At 40.8% G+C, this 20673-nt stretch overlaps 1 protein-coding gene across 2 annotated transcripts in view; it reads left to right on the plus strand.

The window, feature by feature from the left end:
• CAMKMT (calmodulin-lysine N-methyltransferase) overlaps positions 1–6024 on the plus strand; it is a 222510-nt gene extending 216486 nt beyond the window's left edge. Inside the window, exon 11 of one of the 2 annotated variants that reach the window (XM_051614202.1) lies at positions 5690–6024. In XM_051614202.1, coding sequence (XP_051470162.1) covers positions 5690–5866 — 177 coding nt within the window. In that variant the 3' untranslated portion in view covers positions 5867–6024. Of the gene's footprint in view, positions 1–1243; positions 3325–5689 lie in introns of those variants that run through there. The other variant, XM_051614203.1, reaches the window with a different exon arrangement.
• The last annotated feature ends 14649 nt before the right edge of the window (positions 6025–20673 follow it).

A 20673-nucleotide genomic window follows, 5' to 3' on the forward strand; every position in this document is an offset into this window, starting at 1 on the left:
TTGAAGGTACAAATAAGATGTAGTCTTTCTTCATGCAGAAATTGCCAGGATGGCAAACACTGATGGGTGATCCTGTGCAAACAAAATGAACCACCAGTGGCAAAGTTAGAGATCCGGGGAAGCAGATTGTCTTTACTTTAGTAATTATACACAAACACTTCTAGTAAAGTGGATTAGAATTTAAAGAATAGCTTTATGTTCCACTATGAAAAAGTGTGTTAATTGCTCATACACAGTAGCTTACACAGAGGCACTTCATGACTGAAGAATATGATATGGAAAAGAGCTTTGTTTAAATAACATAAGCAACGTTGTGATGCAGAGCAACTAAAATCCTCAACACACAGGAAGGAAAATAAAGGCAAAACAATATGGGATGAGAAAATTCTAACTTTAAATGTGCTGTTTTGGGGGCAGACATGGTTAGTGTCAGGCTAAAGGCACGGGTTTTTTTGCATCTCTTTCCTAGTCTTGTAATAAAAATATGCAAATATTTTTGTGTGGGTTTATGACAAATTTTAAAATGTATGAGTAGTTTCCACATACTTCAGTTTAATGTATATGTGTATTTTTAATTGCATTTAACCTGAATACCTAGGAAAATAAACATCCATTATTTTTTTAGAAATACACTACTTTAGCGTAGCTCAGAAGATCACACGTACACTTAGCCCTAGCAATTGGAATTGTACCACTCTAATTATCAGGTTATAATTCTCTCTTACAATAAGAATTTTTGAAATTAAACAGAATTAGTAAATAAGCTTATCAAGAACTGCATTACAGCCTTGGAAGTGGCTTGCAATTATGTAAACCTTCAGGTAGGATTATGGCATTTCAGAGGTCTGAAACGGTCGCTGATCTTAAATACCAAATATACAGCAATAGTTAGGCTGATTAGGGATAAACTTTTAGCCTTTTGCTTAGTGCATACAATTCAGGCCTAAATATAATTTATTTAATACAGCAATTTAGGACCTCACTTCTTTAATAAGTAAGGTTCAACTATTTATTATGTCCATTAGTTTGTCTACAAACTCTGACCAACTCCTGGTAATATTTGACATATGGTTCTGTATCTGCATTAGTATTGGACCTGAAAGTAGTTTTTGTAGTTATGAAATGTTTAATTTTCAGTGGTATCATTTGCAGTACGGAATATAGTTAAGCAAGACTTGTCAATATTTTTTAAATGCTTTGATATGGTTTGCTCACTTTCGCTTTATCCTGTTTTCATTTGCAGTTGAAAAATGAAGAGAAAGATACATATGAGGAAAACCTCCATTACCCTTTTCTTCTTGTTTTAACCAAACACAGATAGAAGATGATACTTTTTTGTTTGTTTTAAGGTCTACTACTGAGAATTTCCATGTATGTGGATGGACAGGGAGTGGGGAGGGTTCATTTCCCCCCCTTTTGTTCCTGAGTCATTATTAGAGAAATGTTTCTAATCTAAATGCTGAGGAAGACATGGCTTGTTTCACAGTGCATAAACATTGAGGCATCTTTTTTGTATCATTTTAGAAGTTTTTTTTCTAATTATAGTCTGGCCTGAAACTGATCAGGCTTCACATGTATGTATTAACAAAGGTGTAAAGCTGGCTTCCTTCTCTTTGTGCCTTTCAACTTGCATGTACTTTGTTAATCTCTTTATATGTGATTTTTGGGGTATATCTGAAAGATGTGTTAATAATATATTGTGTGGGGTTATATAATTGGTTATAAAGTTATAAGTGCATTCACGTTTCATTAGTAAGGAATTAGTTGTCTTAAGATCTTTTAAAGGTGCACCTATTGAATGCTTGGATTTTTCTGCCTTTTTTGTTTGGCTGGTTGGATGGTTGCTTTTTTAAATTCCACTGTTAATTTTTCTATCCGTGATCAAAATGTCCTCATTTGAGTCAGTGTTGAAGATATTTTTTATGTGTGTGTATATATATATGTTTTTTTCCAGCAGGACTTTTCCTCCTGGAGATACATAAGAAATTATGCATCAGACAAAAGCCTCATAAACTGACCATTTGTCCTTTGGACACAATAGCCTGCCCAGCCCCTCTGCTCCTCCTCTCCAATTATGTGTGATTAGTCTCAGTGTGTTGTGTCAAGAAGGGGGAGTGTGCTGAGTGCTTATTATCTGTTTAGGTACAAGAAGAGCACATTTAGGTTCTGACTATGAATGGAAAGTGAGCCTTTATCAGGACTAAAATCTAAATGCTACTGTCCTAGAAATCTCTTTTTAAAAAATACATCCTTTTCAGATCAGTTCTGAGAAACCCTGTAACAACTAAATGTTTTTGTAGTGTAATCAAACTATCTCCCTTGAATTTGTTTAGACTGTGATATATTGTGGCCCAAGTATTTGATAAATATTTAATGTGACTTTTCTTGTACTGGGAAAGAGAAAAATCCTACAAAGAAACAGGAGCAATTTCTTATTTTCTTAACAGTTTAATAGACCATTTTAATGACTTATCAGGAAAACAACCTGGATCATTAAGGAATCCTCTACAGTCTCTTAAACCACAACACTTTCAAAATAATGAAAAAAGAGAGTGGCAGAGACCATGACTGAGAGAAGGAGGTTCTAGATGCAAGGAAGTGTAGAGGATCATGCTAAAATACACTAATTATAAGAACTGCAGTTAGGCAATGTGTTCTTCCATATTTAACAAATCGGGCAGCATGTAAACCATGAGCTCATGAAAGTCTCTTTCTCTTTGCTCTTCCTCTCAAACAAATTTCTTCACTACCGGTTTGCATGCCCTTGTATTCAATACTTTTTATGCTCCATTAGAGCACCTAGATGGATCTCAGAAGGCATAGGTCAAGTCGCAGTTAGATCATACATTTCTTCCTCACAAAAAACTTGAATTGCAATTCCAAGTGATGGGCTAACATCACAATAACAGCAATTTATTCCTCTTTTGATAAAAAGCAGCCTATTCTCAGTGTTGGATAAAGACCAGGGGCAATGCAAACCAACCATTTATCCTAGAACTGAGGAGTATGTCTCCCTTTTAGCTGGTATGAGTTTCATATTCAAACTCTTGTTGGAAGATACATGTCTAGTAAGAAATCAAAAGCATTTGGGGGTAATTTAAAATTGCTGTGAAGGTGGCGTTAGTTTAATTAGTTCTGTTTTGTTTGTCCCACACAGCAGTGCCTTTGTTTTCTCTATAAACATGTACAAGGAAGTCTTTATAATCAACAAAGGAGTGTGAAAAATAGTGAAATATTAAAATTTGTGAACCTTTTAATTTTGTGAAGGCTTGAATGTCTGCTGTACAATAATCTAATAAAGATTGTTAGTTGCTAAAAGTAGAACCAGTGTAACTGAAAATTGTGGTTTTAGCTCTAAGAAGATAACAGTTTTACTCAAATTAGTAGCTGATAATTGCTTTCTATTTCTTTAGTGTCTGTCGTTTGAGTTGAAGGCTTTGCACAGGTGCTGCCATCCCTAAAGTGTGTAATTGATGGCTTGTTTACCAAAGATGCATTTAGGCTTCATTCTGCAAACTCACATTGGAGCTCCACAGGCAGTGAAGTTACTCATCTACATAAGTGCTTGCAGGTTTTGTCTGTGTAGATATTTTTAGAGGTATATAAGCAAGCTCTCTTCTTGATCCTTTTTGCTTCAAAATGGGTGTTGGAAAGTCACAGATGTAGGATTTACTGCATATGAGACACTAATAGTGTTCTTTTTTGGAATCCTTTGCATTAGTAGGGACGTGAAGATTTGTTTCTGAATTCTTACTTTTTTATTTTATGTTTCTGAATTCTTACATTTTTATTTTAAAGTGTTTATTAAATCATCAAGTGCCTTCACTGAGAAAAGGCAGTGTACCAAATCATGCTCATAAAATCTCTCAGAGCCTTTCATGTGATGTGCTTTAACTGGTCTCTGATACTTGGTGTATTTTTAGTGATAAAAGCTCTTACTGTGTTCTGCAACAGAATACTGAGCTTAATTACTTCGTGTTTGCAGAACACTTCAAAGATGAACGACACGGTGAAAGAGCTAAACTGTCTTTACCAAGAATGGAAATGTTAGGCTGATGAAAGTTTTCCTTTACATATATGTTGGTAGTTTCTAGAGCAACGTTCTTTCTTCCTCCTTTCTCAGAGAAAAAATTGCTGAGAGAAATGCTCTTCTTGTGGACATCCATCCCCCTGGGTGTAGCCCTAGTGCAGCTGATGCCACTGGCAGTGAGTTGTGAGCTTTAGAATATAAAAGACCAAGGAAAAAAATATTCCATTTCCTGCTGTGACATCTGGCAAAAGCTTTCCTAAAATTACAAACTAGTCCTATCAGATAGCATTCTGGAACAATGGGACAAATATTTCTATTTGGGAAATAAGTTTGAAGTGAAAAATATCTTAAGAATGTGAGATGAGGCAGGAGAACTTCCTACCCCAGGTACCAGTCCAGCTGCAAAATCCTTATTAGACAAGTCGTTCACATTTTGCCTGTGGCTTAATGGCTACATGTTTATGTGAGGAGGGAGACAGGATTGAAATTGTTCCCCCCGTGAAAAGCATCCTTACATCTTGAGCCTGGCTGCATAGTGTTTATCAAGTGTTATATCTCCATTGCAACTCTCCTTCCCTGTTCCTGAACAAAAGAGGATGCAGTGGGTGGAGCTTTTGATCCACCTCTTGTTATGGCAGGTGGCACAGCTGATATGGCAGAGGGAAGAGGGAAAAGGCAGCAACACATTGCAAGTCAAACAGAGCAGCGTTTGATTCTCATTGTTCACCTGCTCTCCCTAATGCAAGAGAGAAGTAGACAGGTCTCTGTTTTTTTCATGGGGTAAATTATAAATGCACAGTTTAGCCTGGATTTCTGTGGGCACAGTTTTCTTCTTCTTAGGTCAGGGAGTGAACAGTATGAACAGTGATGTCAAACTGGAAATTCTTTTAGCTCCTGTGAAATGTTTTGAGATGCTGGTGGAAGGGGTAAGACAACATTCACTGGTGCTATTATCTGAAATGTTTTCTATGCAGCATGCTCATCCTGTGTTGTTTCCTCAGAAAGGGATGATTTTGTCAGTTTCTATCTTTTGGTTCACTTTTTAGATTCTCCTGAGCCTGATTAAGATGGCTTGTCATCCCTTCACTTTCATAGATCAGCAGCCTAACATTGGTTGCAAGCACACCATCACATTTTGAAAGATGGTTCTAGAAGCTGATTTTCAATATTCTTCTCATCTGCACTGCACTAGCACTTACTTAACCCAGCCAAAATGAGAGCACCCTGACGCAAAACCTCATAAAGCTAAAAGAAAGCAAATACATTACTTAGTGAATTTGCAGCTGAATGTTTAAATAAAGGGACACACACATACTCCAAATCATGCCTACTCCTCACACAAGGGAGCCTGACAGGCACAGACAGTATTGCTGTCTCATTTGCCTGTAGCTGTTTAGAAAGCAACCAATGTACTCTAGAACTGACCCCAGATTTTGTGAGACTAAGTGCAGCATCTCCTCGGCAAGATCCCTCTCCCTCTCTGACCTGTGGACTCTGTTCAAATAGCTTAATGTAACAAACCTAACTTTTCTTTCCCATTTTTCAAGGGTTTAGCCTATTAAGGCTCCTTGCTTAGTCAGCATCTGGCTTGCTGCCAAAAAGCCCAGCCTATTGTTGTGGCTGGGTAAAAGCTGGATATTTCCCATCTCTGTCCAACAGCGGCGTTGGATCTTCATTGTCTTCTTGTGTGGAAAGTGTGTGGAAAGTAGAGGGAAGATGCACAGAGCAGTAGTCCAGATGGCATTCCACAGCCTGAGAAGAAACATCTTGACCCTTGAATCTGGGTTAAACTCAACAGATGCCAAGCCCCCAAAAACAAAGAGCTGTCGTGGCTGACGACAGTGAAGGAGCAATAGGCCTTCAGTAACAGAAAGTATGTTTTATTTTGGATGCATTTCCCTGCAGAAAACCAACACGGTGTCACTTGTAGGAGACTGCTTATTAAAGATGAGAAAAATAAATGAAAAAATGAATAAATTAAATGGTTCTCTGCATTAGGCACCTTCCCCATTCAGTCGTGAAATGTTGCCCCTGGGTGAGAGGTTATGCTAGCAGAAAAGGATTTGAACGTTCAGCCTGTGTTGTGCCCTGCCAGAGCCTGCGTGCTGAAAGACCTGCTATTTTTTCTTAACTCTGACTGCAATTAACGTACTTGTGAAATTATTAAACATATCGTGCTGTGACTTCTAAAATGTCAACAAGTTTCTAAACTTGGGAGACAGGAATGTAATGAAATAGGTAATAGGAGATTCAATAGTTAATAGAGGCCCTGAAGTGTGAGTGTATACAGTAGCTGTATATTGGAAACTGTGCAAATGAAGATGGCTTAGTATTGCAAACTGAGGAAGAAAATTGTTTTTAATTAGCACCTTCCTAAGAACTGCTGATTAATACTGTTTGGTTTGGTGAAAAGCTTTCAGCTGAGTAATTTGTACAGCCATTACAACAGTTTTGTTAGACCAGGACTCCTGTTGTTAAACACAAACAGCAGATGATAATGGTGGAAGATGAGTTTGTCATGTAACAATTTACCTTATTGAAAAAAGCTTTATATAAAACCCAATACAGTAGGTACCAGCAGAAATCACATATCTTAAATCCTCTCAAGATTGCAGTGTGCAATGCTAGTGTGTTTTTTCATGGACTAGAAACAGATTTTATATCATTTATAAAATTATATATACAATTTAAAGGTGGTGTAGCATGGACAGACCACTTTACTGGTAATGCTTTACATCAGGACAGTAAAGTGCTGGTATATTCAAACACTTCCTAAGTATACAAAGTAGGTCTAAAAATTGAAAGGTAATTTAGTAATATTGTTGCCATGCAAATGTATGTTTGTGCTTTATGCACTGAAATTATGTCTGATGTTTGTGCTATCTCTAGCATTTATACCTAAAGCTTTAAGGAGATTTCTCCCAGGTTAACTACTGTTCACTGCTTTTGCTTACTGTTCTTTTCAATTGACAACAAAAAATTAAAACCGGTTATCCGTGCCTCCACAATGCAGGAGCGTGTATGTATTTCAATGGCCCAAATAGGAAATTAAGTGTGGGCTGTAGAAACAGAGGGATTTTATTAAATGTGGTAACAATGAAGGAATATCTGCACTAAATTATGACGCTAACCAAGGATGGTAAGATCTGTAAATTATTGGAGTGCTATAATAGAACATGAGAGTTTTCCTTTAGACAGGCCTTCGGGGTAATAACAAGGGTTGAGACTCACGACAGTGCCAAATAAGCTTTAGACAGCATAATAGTCTGCAAAGAAAAGCCACAGAGCACTAATGTAAAAGAAGAGCTGTCCACCACATGCAGTAAAAATCACCAAAGGTCATTTTATGGTAGCAATTGTGACATAAAATTGGTGGTCATGCTACATGTCTAATACTCAGCACAGCTTTATAAATGATGGGCCCCTAGCGATGGCTGTCATTAAGTGCTTTCATCATAATAAACTTTAAACTGTTGGCTTTATGAATCGCCAGCCAGCTTCAGCTGTTCGTTGGATGGAGCTTGCAGTGCCTTAAGTGTGACAAGGCCTATTAGGAACTGCAACCATGTTTCAAGCGTACTTGGCTTTCCCACTCCTGGGGTGATTGCTGCCTATTAAATGGCATCTGGGAAGATTTTCCTCCAGCAATCTCTGATCAAGAGCTTTTTTGGGCTTTGACCTGCATTTCCTTCAAGACTTTCTCTGAGGAGTTTTATAAGAGCAAAACTCCAGAGGATTTATAGCCACTTCTGATTAATACCTTTTCAGTTTTTCTAGCAACTCTCCCACTGCTACATGGAGAAAAGCTTTCATTGTTCCTAAGGTGCTTATTTGTGACCTTTTCTCTGCTTTCTGATTCCCTCTAACATGTTCTCAGTGAAATCCTTGGTGTGCAACCAAGACAGTTGCTGAAGTTGCTGCAGCTTTGTGTGGAGTGGCTTTGATAGTTAAAAAAGAAAATTAATTTAGAAAGAGTTCCACCTGTTTCTATTTCCACAGTGGTCTTGCAACTCACAGGTAGCAATTAAATGCCAAGGGTACCTATTCACTGTCCTAAATGGTGTATTTGCTATCAAAAGTAGAGAAACTCCTAATTCCCTAGGATTCCAGCCAAGGGGAATGGAGATATATAATTATAACATAAATTTCTTCCATGAACCATGACCCTCAAATCCCAGCAGCCTCTGTGGTTCTCCGGCAGGGAAGCGAGCCCCAGCATAGCAGGACCATCCGCATCCATCCTTCCGGCACCTTCCTCTCTATTTGCAAGGAAATTGCCCCAGTCCTGCATTCATTTGCAGTTCTCTTGCTGCATGGAGATATCATAGGCACAGGAGCAAAGCATTTATGGCTTTCCAAAGGTCGTGACAGCACCCGGAAAGGCACAGCCTCTCTCAGTGTCAGGACAGGTCTGGGCAGGAGGCTGTCCCCCGGGCAGCTGAACCCACTTTTGGCTGGGCACAGCCTCAGGGCACAGCCCCCATGGTGGCAGGTTCCTGGAGCCCAGAGCACACCAGACATAAATATACTGCTGAAATATAAAGTTGCATATGAAGATTTCATGAACGAGTTTATATTTTCATCACCCTTATGCATATGAAGTCTTTTAATTTCTATAAATCTTCCAGAGAGTTAGAGTTAATTTGTATTAGTGTGAATAATAAATGTTTAGGGATCACTCATCTGAGAACTTGTAGTATTTAATTTACAAGGACTATACATTTTTCAAATCTCTTAACAAGGAACTTTAAGCACTTCTTGAGATTTAAAAAAAACAAACATAAACAAAGAACAAAGAAAAAACCCCAAACAACCAGGATCTGCAAAGCAAAAATGCTCTGTATTTTCCAGGACCCTGCATGAGTGACTCAGGAGGTATTGTAATTGCAAAAGCTTTCTGTGTGTAAGAACCTGGCTAATACTCTTATTAGCATCTTTTTTAATCCAGGTAACATAATAGTCCAAGTGTAAGATGAATGCCTCAGAGGTGGACCATTAAAAAATAAATTGCAAAACCTTTGAGAGATTAGCATTTGAATCTAACCAGGAGCTCCTTGAGGTTCTTAGGTGTGGATCAGAGCCCTTAAATCATAAGTTGCTATCACAAACCACATCAGCCTCTGAGTTACTCCAGATGAGAAGACAGTAGCCACAGTTATTAGCCTTAGCTCTAGACTTGCTTCCTCTGGGAAGCAAATAACACAAAAAGAGATTTTCATTGTGAAAAGAGGTTTCATTTTCTGGAACCTTTTGTTTCTAAAGAAGTCTGAGAAGCAAACAATAAATAAGGTACATTAAACCAATATTTTCAGGGTGTTTATGTTTTAATTCATAACAATGATAGCCCTTAAACAGGGCAGTACTTTGCATGTTCAACATGCTTTTTAGAGTCATTACTCGGATATCCCCATGGTCTGATACAATAGGACATGGTTTCATTTTCACATGTCAGGAAACTGAGGCAAAAAAAAGTAACACACATAGAAAGACTCCTCGGCAGGAAGAATTGCATCTATGATGAAACTCTCACTCAATGACAGTTCTTAAACAACTGACCTTTATCCATCCTTCAGACTTTATTTTTGAACTGGTTGTTGTCACACCCTGGGAACTGCATTCTTTACATCACTAAACATAATTTGAAATTCCCTGAAGGGGTTACCGTTCTTTCTGATGGATGGTACCAGCACTGGATATTTCAACAGAAATGCTGTAATACAGACAAGGATCTGCAATGTAGGAGAAGCATTTTAATTTGTCATCTCCCTTCCTCTAATGCATTTTAGCAACAAGCTGCTCATTTTCAAAGGATGGGTAAGAGCACTGAAAAAAATACATAGAACGTTGTCATATTCTACAGGAGGAAGAGGCTATTATTTGTTTGGAAGGAGCACTGATGGTTGTTCCTACAACTTCATACTGTTTCTACTGCTGTTCTGCTTTTCAGGGGTTGAAGGCAGGGGATCTTATCAGTGGTGGCTCTAGGTTAACTCTGCTGTCTTGTCAGAGATCTACAGACATGGTTTTGGCCATTTTTTGAGACAGATACTTCCACAAGTCTGCAGGCAGTTACTAGAAGCTTTAGGGATGAGGACCACACTTCAAGAATTTTGTAGTGTTGATTTCCAAAGGTCCATGTCAATCACAGCAAAGGCATTACTACTGTGTAAGTGTATTCAATAATTGATGCAAACAGTTAAAATGGTGACACAACAGGAAGCAAAGTGGTGATTTAACCTTCTGTTCCCAGTACAGAGAACACCAGCAGCTGAGCAGATTACTATGGAAAGGGCAGGTGTTTTTGTCATGGTGCTACAACAGCTTGTGCCAGGTTAGATACATCTGTGCTTTTCCATGCCCACCCTGCAGGCAAGGTACTGCCTTGCAACTGCATGGGGTAGGAGAAGGAATTATGTCACGGGCACCAACACTCTGGGCATCTGCCAGCTTATGTAGTGAGGTAGAAATATTAGCAAACACGTGGGCAGAGAGTCTATTATGGAAATAAAGGGCATGGAAGAGCACATGCACAATAAGCCATATTTTGCAGTGGTTTATACACTGCAGAGAAAAGAAATGGGAGGGAAGACACCGTATTCTCTTTATCCAAGGGGGAGACACTCACCACAACAAAAATCATTTGGGAAGGTGCTCATCTCAGTTAAAAGGGAGCCCCTTTGAAGCACTTACAGAGTTATTTTCAGCTGTGAGCAAAGCAGAGGAATATTGCCACCGGGTAGAAATTGCTGCCGAACAATGATCGGTGAAAAGGATACCTACTGATGAACCCCAGCCCATTTCAGATCACTTTCAGCCTGCGCTTTTCTTTGTTATAAGGCCCCATTAGGGCAGTAACGACTGCAGAGCATGGATGGCATCCCATCCTGCTCCTCCACACCAGGGCAACGTTGATGGAGCCTTGCCTCTTAGTACAGGCTGCTTAACAGCATGCGGAAGGCACATCCTGTCTTGGGCCATGGCATTCAGAAGGCCCTATCTGTGCCCAAAAATTGGGAGTGAGAGCAAAACAGATCCAGTTAAGTTTATCACAGAAAAGGGACAACTTGTAATTCTAGGAGGTATGAAGATCAGTGAGACAGCACGCCAGAAGAAGACAGACCTTGCAGGGGAGCAAGACTGAGATGATGAGGAGTGCAGGTAAGATTGAATGGCTTAAAAACTTCTCCAGAGTGAACATAATATGTAGAATTTTGAAACTTTTCTGTGCCAAATAAACACAAGTACAGGAACCTGTAGACCAAAAACCAGTGTATGCTAGGGAGCCTCTACTTGTACTGCAGTGCATCTCTGGGACTGTGCCATGTGTGTGCCCTCACCAGGAAGGGGAAAGGCAGAAGGAGCAGCGGGGCATGCTGAGTGCTGGGAAGTCTCAGCCTTGCCACAGGTTTTCTTGCCTGGATTCAAGAGCACAATGTAAAGGCAGGATTGTACATGACTTACGGTTTCGTGTTCAGAGCAATCTATCTCATGTTAATGAGGTGATTAGGAATGTGTTTTCCCTAGGTAGCCACTCTTGCCAGCAGGAAGTGGGCATTTTGTGGCCATACAGCCATGCTCTTATTGCTGCTGGATGGGATTCCCCTGTCCCAGAGCCACCATCCATTTTACCAGATGCTCCGACACACAGCACTTCCCACCTGTGCCAAACAGGGTCAAGCTGAAATGAACACTTGCATGAACAGTTCAGATCATTGTACAAACAGATATTTGAGTTGCAGAAGCCCTGTGCATTTTCCTACTGCTATTTAGAGGCTAATGTGTGTGTAGCCTTAACAATAATTTATTTATTCATCCGTTCCAGTAGCTTTGTTCCTGCTGACTTCTATCTAAAAGGCTACGTAATGCACATTTTATGAGCTATAGGACAGTTATGGCTTAAAATGAATCCATATGTACCAGAACTGGGGGAAAAAAGGATTTTAAAAAACCCTCATACACATAAAAGCTCCACATCTAAATTGTTGTTAACGTTTTGCTTTGCCAATTTCTTACCTTTTCATAGCATAGAAAGGAGAATAAAATTAATACTTAATGGTGGGTCTGGGCATACTTTGAGTGTAGGGAACATGGAGAGAAATCAGAATATTCAGAAGTCTGTGAGCTGGAGAACAGCTTTTGCCCAAGTGTTGAAAAAGCTCTTTCAAATGAGGAAATAAATTTCACTTTAAACATTTTTAAAATACTGATGTATCAATGGGGTACTCTGTGATGCATCTTTTATACTTGAAGCAGAGTCATTGGTATATTCCTAGATTTCTTTTAAAAGCTGACCTTCAAAGGCAGAGTCCTGCAGTAACAGTTCAAAACACTTGTGCTGCCATGGGGGATGTCTGTAAAAAGCCACAAGCCAGCTGCGAGCTCAGGCACAACGTGGCTGAATCTATGTTGACCTCAGCATGCTAAGCCAAGGAATACACTCCAGCTATTCGTGCTTCCTGCTCTGGCTCTGGCCATCCATATTACGGTCAGTAAAAGTCATGTGGTTTGGCAGCTGATGTCCAGTCTTGGCCTATATGAGCTTTCTTTTTTGCAGGGACGAGTAGCCTGAGTGTAGACTACTTATAAACCTGAATCTTCCAGTTGGTAGCTTCAGGACTTATGAGCAGGCTGTGTTTCTACACGCTTAGATGGGACATGTGGAAGGTGATGGGTCAGTTCCTCCATGCCATAGACCTGTGCTAAACACTACCATCAGGCCAAACCTTCTCTCTTAGCATATCCTGAAGGTTGCTTCTAGCCTGCATTTGAACATACATTCTCTCAAGTTGGGGTTTAGTTTGTGTGCAACACTGACATAACCAGTCACCTGCAGGTTCTCCTGTGCTGGACTTGTTTTTCTCTGCTACTTTGTCTGGGATGTAACTCAGAAACCTCTGCCCTCTACTGGTGGAGTGAAAGGTAATTACCCTTCCTAAAGGAAAACACAAGTGCACAAATGTCTATTTACCTCTTAAAAGCTGCACTGATAGTTGTCTTGAAACCATCCTGAAAATGTGAAGCATTAGAAAGCATTTCACTAGAGCCTATTAATGCTGCTTATATAGTAAATATTTATTTGTACAAGCAATTGCAGTGTATATCTCATTTAGACCCCATTGGACCTTCCTGTATGGCCCTCTGACTCCATGAGAATAGAGGCAATTCTCTCTGGGCAGCTATGTATTACAAAAGAAGCCACCACCACTGTGAGTAACATTATCTTAACAAAAATGTCCCTGCTGTTGCCCAAACCTTGACCTACTGTGTAGTTCTTTTTCTGTTAACATAACTCACTTGACATTTTTACCTTTGTATACCACTTTGCTGTGATTCCCTGACCCTTTTAAAGAGCTGTAGTGGTGGTAGAGCTTCATTGCAAAGATGAACTGCAACACATAGCCAAGTTTGGAGGGTCTGGAGGGAAGGACAAAGGCTTGTTTCTTACTATTTCATATTTATGGGTGTTGTCTACCTACAATTTAGTAAAACCTTTGACACAATTTTCCACAGCATTCTACTGGAGAAACTAGCATGGATAGGCGTGGATAGGCATAAGCTTCACTGGGTAGAAAACTGACTGGCTGGCCAGGCCTGAAGAGTTGTTGTGTTAAATCCAGCTGATGGACAGTCACAAGTGGGGTTCCCCAGTGTTGGGGCCAGTTATGTTAATGTCTTTATCAATGATCTGGATGAGGGGATCACGTTTGCAGATGATGCTAGGTTGGGAGTAAGTGTTGATCTTCTCAAGGGTAGAAAGGCTGTACAGAGGGACCTGGACAGGCTGGATTGATGGGCTGAGGCCAGTTGTATGAGGTTCAATGAGGCCAGGTCTTGGGTCCTGCTCCTGCACCTGGGTCACAACAACCCCAGACAACGCTACAAGCTGGGGCGGAGTGGCTGGAAATTGCCCAGTGGAAAAGGACCTGCGGGTGCTAGTTGACAGCCAGCTTAACACGAGCCAGCAGTGTGCCCAGGTGGCCAAGAAGGTCAACAGTATCCTGGCTTATATCAGAAGTAGTGTGGCCAGCAGGACTAGGGAAGTGATTGTCCCCCTGAACTCGGCACTGGTGAGGCTGCACCTCAAATAATGTGTTTGGTTTTGAGCTTCTCACTACCAGAAGGACATTGAGGTGCTGGAGCGTGTCCAGAGAAGGGGCACAAAAATGGTGAAGGGTCTAGAGCACAAATGTTCTGAGGAGCGGTTGAGGGAACTGGGGTTCTTTAGTCTGGAGAAAAGGAGGCTGAGGGGAGACCTTATCGCTGTCTACACCCACCTGAAAGGAGGCTGTAGCAAGGTGGGTGTTGTTTTTTTCTCTAAATTAACAAGTGATAGAACGAGATGACATGGCTTCAGGTTGCACCAGGGTCAGTTTGGACTGGATATTAGGAAAAATGTCTTCACCAAAAGGGTTGTCAAGCACTGGAACAGGCTGCCCTGGGAAGTGGTGGAGTCACTGGAGCTATTTAACAGACATGAAGAGCTGATGCTTAGGGACATGGTTTAGTATGGACTTGGCAGTGCTGGGTTAACAGTTGGTCTTGATGATCTTAAAGGTCTTTTCCAACCAAAATTATTCTATTATAGCCCACCCCAAAGAAATAACAATAAAAGATGCATGGCAGTGAAGACACTGCATACACTCTATCCTCTTAGGACAATTTAAGTGAGGCGTTGCACACAGACTTGTCCTTTCTGACATTTCACCCGTTAGTTTTATTGCATCGGGGAAAGTAAAACAGCAATAATAAGTTTATGTTTGATGTTTCTGTCCTTCTAAAATTAAAAACCAGTTGCTTTTCTCTTCTTTTTCTGAAGAACTTAGGAAGGTCTGAAGCTCACAAGTCCAAGACATGGACTGATATGCATGGTATCACTATTCTGTTTTCTGGAGTCTTGTCAGGGGCCAAGAAAGATCACAGCAGAAAAGTATCAGGTGCTACATTCCCCTCCCTTTTTCTTCCTGATTATAGTTGTGATAGTCTGGCTTTCAGATGGTCTGAACCACCTCTGTTTCCTAACTCCTTGCATTCCTCGAAGACTATGTGCTCTTATGCTGTGCATCCAGAGGAGGGATGCAGGGTGGTGGTGTACTGGCAAGACACTGGCCAGTACAAAGAAGGCCTCCCAAGTTACTTGAGTAACTGTACTAACTTGACAGGGAGAAGTTTCTTACATAGTTTGCCCCATATTGTTGAGTCAGAGCTGAGGAGTTCCTAGCTTGAGGTTCAGCACCGGATCAACCACACAGGTCTGCAGGTTGGCACAGTGGGCTCCAGCTCCCTGAGGGCTCTGCACTGTGCTCCCGCAGGCACAGGAGTGCCACCCGCTCCAGCACCCTCAGAGCTGAAGACAGTGTCCTGTGCCCCAGGGCAGCAGATGAGTATATCACATATCCTTCCCCACACGCATGTTCTGTTTGTCTAGATTCTGTTGAGAGCTGCAGGGGCACAACATTTTCCTGTCCTTATCGTAGGCCACAGAGCTCTCCCTCACCACCATTCCTACAATTCAGCTCCTTGGGCTGCAAAACCTGTGGCACAGCTGGGTGCTGTGGTGTGGCTAGGGCTCAGATGTCAGGAGCAGTGTTTAGCCCTCCTGCAGGCAACATTGTCCCCACCCCATCTATCCCTAGTTCAGGCCTTTGTTTGCACCCCATGGGAGGAAAATAATCCCCTCGCCTCTGACCACACCTGGATTCAGCCTCCAATCTGGCACCTTGAAAAGTGGGCCAATTCTCTAACACTCTTGCTAGGACTAAAGCCAGGGTGAATGCAGCTAATTCTCACCACTCTAATTAGGTGGTGAGTTAGCAAGAGGAGACCTCACCTGTTAGAAAAATTAGAAAAGAGAGAATGAAAGAGGAAAAAAAAAAAAAAGGAGGAAAGACGGCAGGGAGAAAGAGGGAAAGGAAGGAAGAAAAGGCTAAAAAAACCCAAACACCGAATTAATGTATTCTCTGAAAAAGAAGAAAGAAACCACTGATAGCTGTAACCAGGACAGAGGCCAGGAACAATCCTTTTCCTTCCAGGTGCAGGACAGCAGAGACTGTCTTACACAGGTCTGAGGTCTGAACACTGGAGGAGCACCAGGGGTGGGGGGGATAGCCACAGAGACAATGCCTTCCTACACCTTCTGGCTTTCTTTGGCTGTAGGTCTCTGGGGAAGCCTTTACTGGCAAAATCAGACAATGGTGTTCCTGTTATTACTCATGGGAATTGGTTGGTTCAGAGAAATGCCCTGAAAATATGTTGAAATCCAGCTATGCAGTCTCAGACAAACAAACAAATAAAAAACTTTGGCTGTGGCCAAAAATCAGCATTTTCCTCAGCTTATTTAATAATCAGGTGCCTTTCTCTCCACCCCCACCACACCCCCCCCCCCAAAAAAAAAAAAAAAGGAAAAAAAAGGAAAAAAGAAAAAGAAAAAAAAAAAGGAAAAAAGAAAAAGAAAAAACCCACAGCTGCTCTAGATTACTTTAAATAAAGAGGGCCAAAACCTGTATGTATGGTTTTCTTAGCTTCTCCTACACTGAGCACCAGGGCCATGGAAACACCAGACTAAGAGGCTTAGAGTAAATCCTGGCAGTCTCAGTGCTAGAAACTCTCCCACTGATAAACAAAGCCTAATAAATAAGTTTGAGAGAAAAACTAAATGAGAGTGCGTCATTGTTGAGCAGTTAATTAGGATCCCTCTAAGCATCTGTGCTGCAAAGAGCAAGAAAATTAAATAATATAAAAACATATATTGGCAAGAGTAAGAACATGCTAAAAGTAAACACTGCTGTTATTATTAATAGTAAAAATAATATTAATTAGTTGTATTACAGTAGCACCTAGTGGTGCTACTGAATCTTATCCCCAGATCACGGTCCCCAAAAACAAAGGTCTTAAATAGAAGTTGCATATGAGTGCATTCATGTGCATATATAGATAATATAAATTTATAGACATGTGCATAACATATAGATAGACAGGTGATTAAAATTATTAAGAAACCCCAGCAAATGGAATTCAGGCTAGAGAATATCTTGTAACTTGGTTTCTCGTGTTCCTATTTTTTATGTTGCTGCAGTGCAGCTGTTTGCAAATGTTAGTTATGATACAGAGAATACAGCACTGTTGTAGTGCAGGAATCAGTGTGTATGTATGCGTGTGTATTTATCCATGCATACATATGTGTCTGTATATACACATGCACATGAATGCATGCTCACACACATATGAAGTCATTTTTCTCCTAACTTGGATCAAGACAACACAGAAAGCCTGGCTGAAGACAGAATAAACACTACCCAAAGGTTCCGTTTACTCACCATTTCTTCACTGCAAATGAAACTGCTGCTGTCATTTCAGTCCATGCATGGACACATTTTGGACAGGGGTATCTCTCCCCACCTTGCACTGCAAAATCCTCCCTTAAGAAAGCCGTAGTTGAATACTGTCCTCAGCTTAGTCAATACAGCTTTGTCTCGAAGCATGCAGAACTGCAAGATTCAGTTGCTGCAGTTGCTGCTGACTTCTACTAAACCAAACCAAATACATTTTAAAACCCCACCTTTCCCTTTCTAATGTGAATTTGCATGGCATAAGAGGGAAAGGGCATAAGGACCCAGATGACACACAGTTAACTGTAACTCTGGATTCCTTAGGACATGGGAACTAACTTAATTGTTAATGTTTTAGTGCCTGGGTTTCCTAAAATAATGAGCCCTTGCAGATGATTTGGGCTCCTGTTTCAAAAAGAACACTGCTGAGGTGTTTTGGTTTTTTTAGAAAAAAACTTGGTTTACTCTAAAATAGCAACAGCAGAGGCATTGCAGTCTTGAGATTTCCAATGGGGAAATTGCACGGCAGATCGAGGCATCAATTTAATGTTCGGAGACATGCTTCATTTGAATGATAATTTCATTAGATTAGTTTGTAAACTTTTAATGCAGGTTGTATTATATGTCTAAGAAGAAACAATTTGTGTGACAGACTATCCTTCATAATCCCCCTCTTCAGCCTTCTGCTAACAAAAGACCCTTAATACTGAAGATGTTTTGTGGGAGGAGAAACATTTTCCAAACAAGTAGTTTCTCTATTCCAGCCCAGGTAACAAAGAAGCCTTAGGAATTTCTGTGGGCCTTGTCAGGACTGGCCCATTGGTCTTAAAGCCACCTGCTGCTTAAGCCATTGGTCAATAGATTAACTGCTGCTATTACTAAGTGTTTAGAAAAGTAAGTTATGTGACAGAGCAAACAAAATCAACCTCCTTAACACATGTTAATTCAAAATTTAATAAATCTGCACTGAGAACAGTAAAGCAATCAAGGGGGGGGGGAGGTGTGCACAGGAAGGCTCTTCATATGCGCCAGTCCTCCAAGCAAAGTATCACATAGCAGATAAAAACACTTCATGGCATCTTAAACAAAAGGATAATACTCTATTTGCTTTGCAAAACTCCCTTGACACTTCCCTCCACCCCTCTGTCTTCTTCCTTTTCTTCCGGTTTTTGGATATGGTTCTGAGCTGCAGGTTTTGGGCAATTTCCAAACCTCAGTCACAGAAGATAAGTTCACAATAAACACTAATAGTGGAGTAAATTCCTGATGAAAAGGTGGGAAGCATTCAAATACTGGCAAAAGCTGTGACACTCCACAGCCGCGCCTGTCGCTCTTATTCTGTAAGGAAACACAAGTTTTAATACAGCACATCCCCCAAAAAAGGAGAAGACCACGCACCTGCCTTCACATGCACTTGAGGACTTTGCAGTACCAGGGAGGGCCAGAAGGATTTCGGCAGGGAGCCGAGGTACTCAGGTAGGTACTCAGCCTCACGTGCTGGCCTGGGCAGAGGCCAGAAAGGTGCTACCAATTCTTCCTAAAACAAGCCATTTAAACCTCTTTAGCCTACTGCCCTATTCTATTTAATGAGATAAAATTTAAAAATGGAGAGAAAATATTTGTATTCTTATGGAAAAAAGAGGATGGAGTGATACCAGGTGTTAGGTCAGGATGGCTTAGCAGTTGGGATGGAGGTTCCCATATGGGATGAGTTTATGTTTTGTTGGAGGGTGTTTAGTAGGAGAGAAAGGTCCAGAACAGCAGCAATTCATATCACAGGCAGGTTTTCCCACTGAGGGTTTGGGAGGAGGCAGAAGTGGAGAAATACATCATAACATGTTCCTGCATCAGAACACACACACTTCTACCCAGGGTGAGGTCTGTTCTTCATAAATATGGCTGTTGATTACTACTGGGTTTGAGTTCTTGGTCTTTCTGGAGTTATCACAAGTCTAATACCAGTTTTGTCGAGTGCATTTGGCTTGTCCTGAGTGTAAATATTGGCAATCAGGTGCAGAACTTCTGCTAGGAAAATAAGGCATATTCCAGTCAAGTTTTCAGTGTGGATTTCCCAGGATCCATTCACTGGCTTGTGATTTCCCTGAAGACATTTAGATCTGACTCTGGCAGAGCCTTCCTTAACAAGGCAAGTGAATAAATGCTATTGCGAGCCCCCATGCTGTTTGGAGGACCGAAGGCTCCCCCTTCACAAGGCTGCAAATCTCCTGAGAGAAGAATTCAGCAGTAACTCCAAGATGTTTTCCTTGCAGACCTTGTCAAGCTGTTTTTTACCCTGGTAGGGGAGCATTTAGACCTCTATGAACAAGATAAGATAAATGATTTATTGTGGCATGGTAGGTAATGCTAGGCTATCAGCTGCCATCATTGAGCCAGAGCTGATGGTTGTAGCAAGATATTAGGGGCTATCTTTTAAAAGGACATTTATCTCAGATTTTTAAAATACATCAAAGCTCCTTGCATGTCTGGTAATATTTAGGGGTAAGTAAAATGCAAAGAACATTTCAGCTGGACTGCTGTCCTTCCTTTTCTCTCCATGTCTAATCATCCTCCCTTCCAGCAGCCGGGTAAAATTGTGATGGAAAGTTAAAATCAAAGGCCTGTGCATAATATAAGAATGCCTGTGTTGTGTTCTGAATATCTTTGCCTCTAAGACCTATTCGCCTGCCAGGACACAGCATAAAGAAAGCCGGATCCAGCCCCATACTGCAATGAGGACATACAACACTTCCATTCACAGTCTCTCTTTCCAAGAAGGTGGGTGAACATCTGTCTTTGCAGCTGACACCAAAGCTGGTTTTCAGCTAGTGTGCTGGCAAGAGATACTAGTGAGCAGGGTCTCACTCAATAGCCATAAACTCTAGGTAGTTTAATGTGATGCAGTTAAAATTAAGGCACTTGCCTGTTTTGTTGTGCAGTGTCCCCATGGTGCCTCTGCCTGGCAAGGTCAGCTGGGTAATACAATGAATGGATGCTCCCTGATTCCTTTTCATATATCTTTAATATGATGTTGCTTTCTGTACATGTATTAATTGCATAAGCCAAGACAAAATGTGAAGTAAAGCAATATATTTTTAGATGTTGCTTTATTTGGAAAGCAGGAGACACAGCCTCTTCTGGGATTTGATCCTCGTGAGCTGCATGTTGCTTTACTGCCATGATACAGTTAAATAACATCATTTCCTTGCTGCCTCCTGATGAAGAAACCTAAGCTGAAGTATTTTTCTCCTTTGAGGCTAAGAATTCAAACTCTGTTAGAGAAAAGACTGATTTTGGATCATTTTCTGTCCTGAGTGTGCT

The sequence above is a fragment of the Apus apus genome, chromosome 3 (genome assembly GCF_020740795.1).
Source record: "Apus apus isolate bApuApu2 chromosome 3, bApuApu2.pri.cur, whole genome shotgun sequence".
NCBI classification, from domain to species: Eukaryota; Metazoa; Chordata; class Aves; order Apodiformes; family Apodidae; genus Apus; species Apus apus.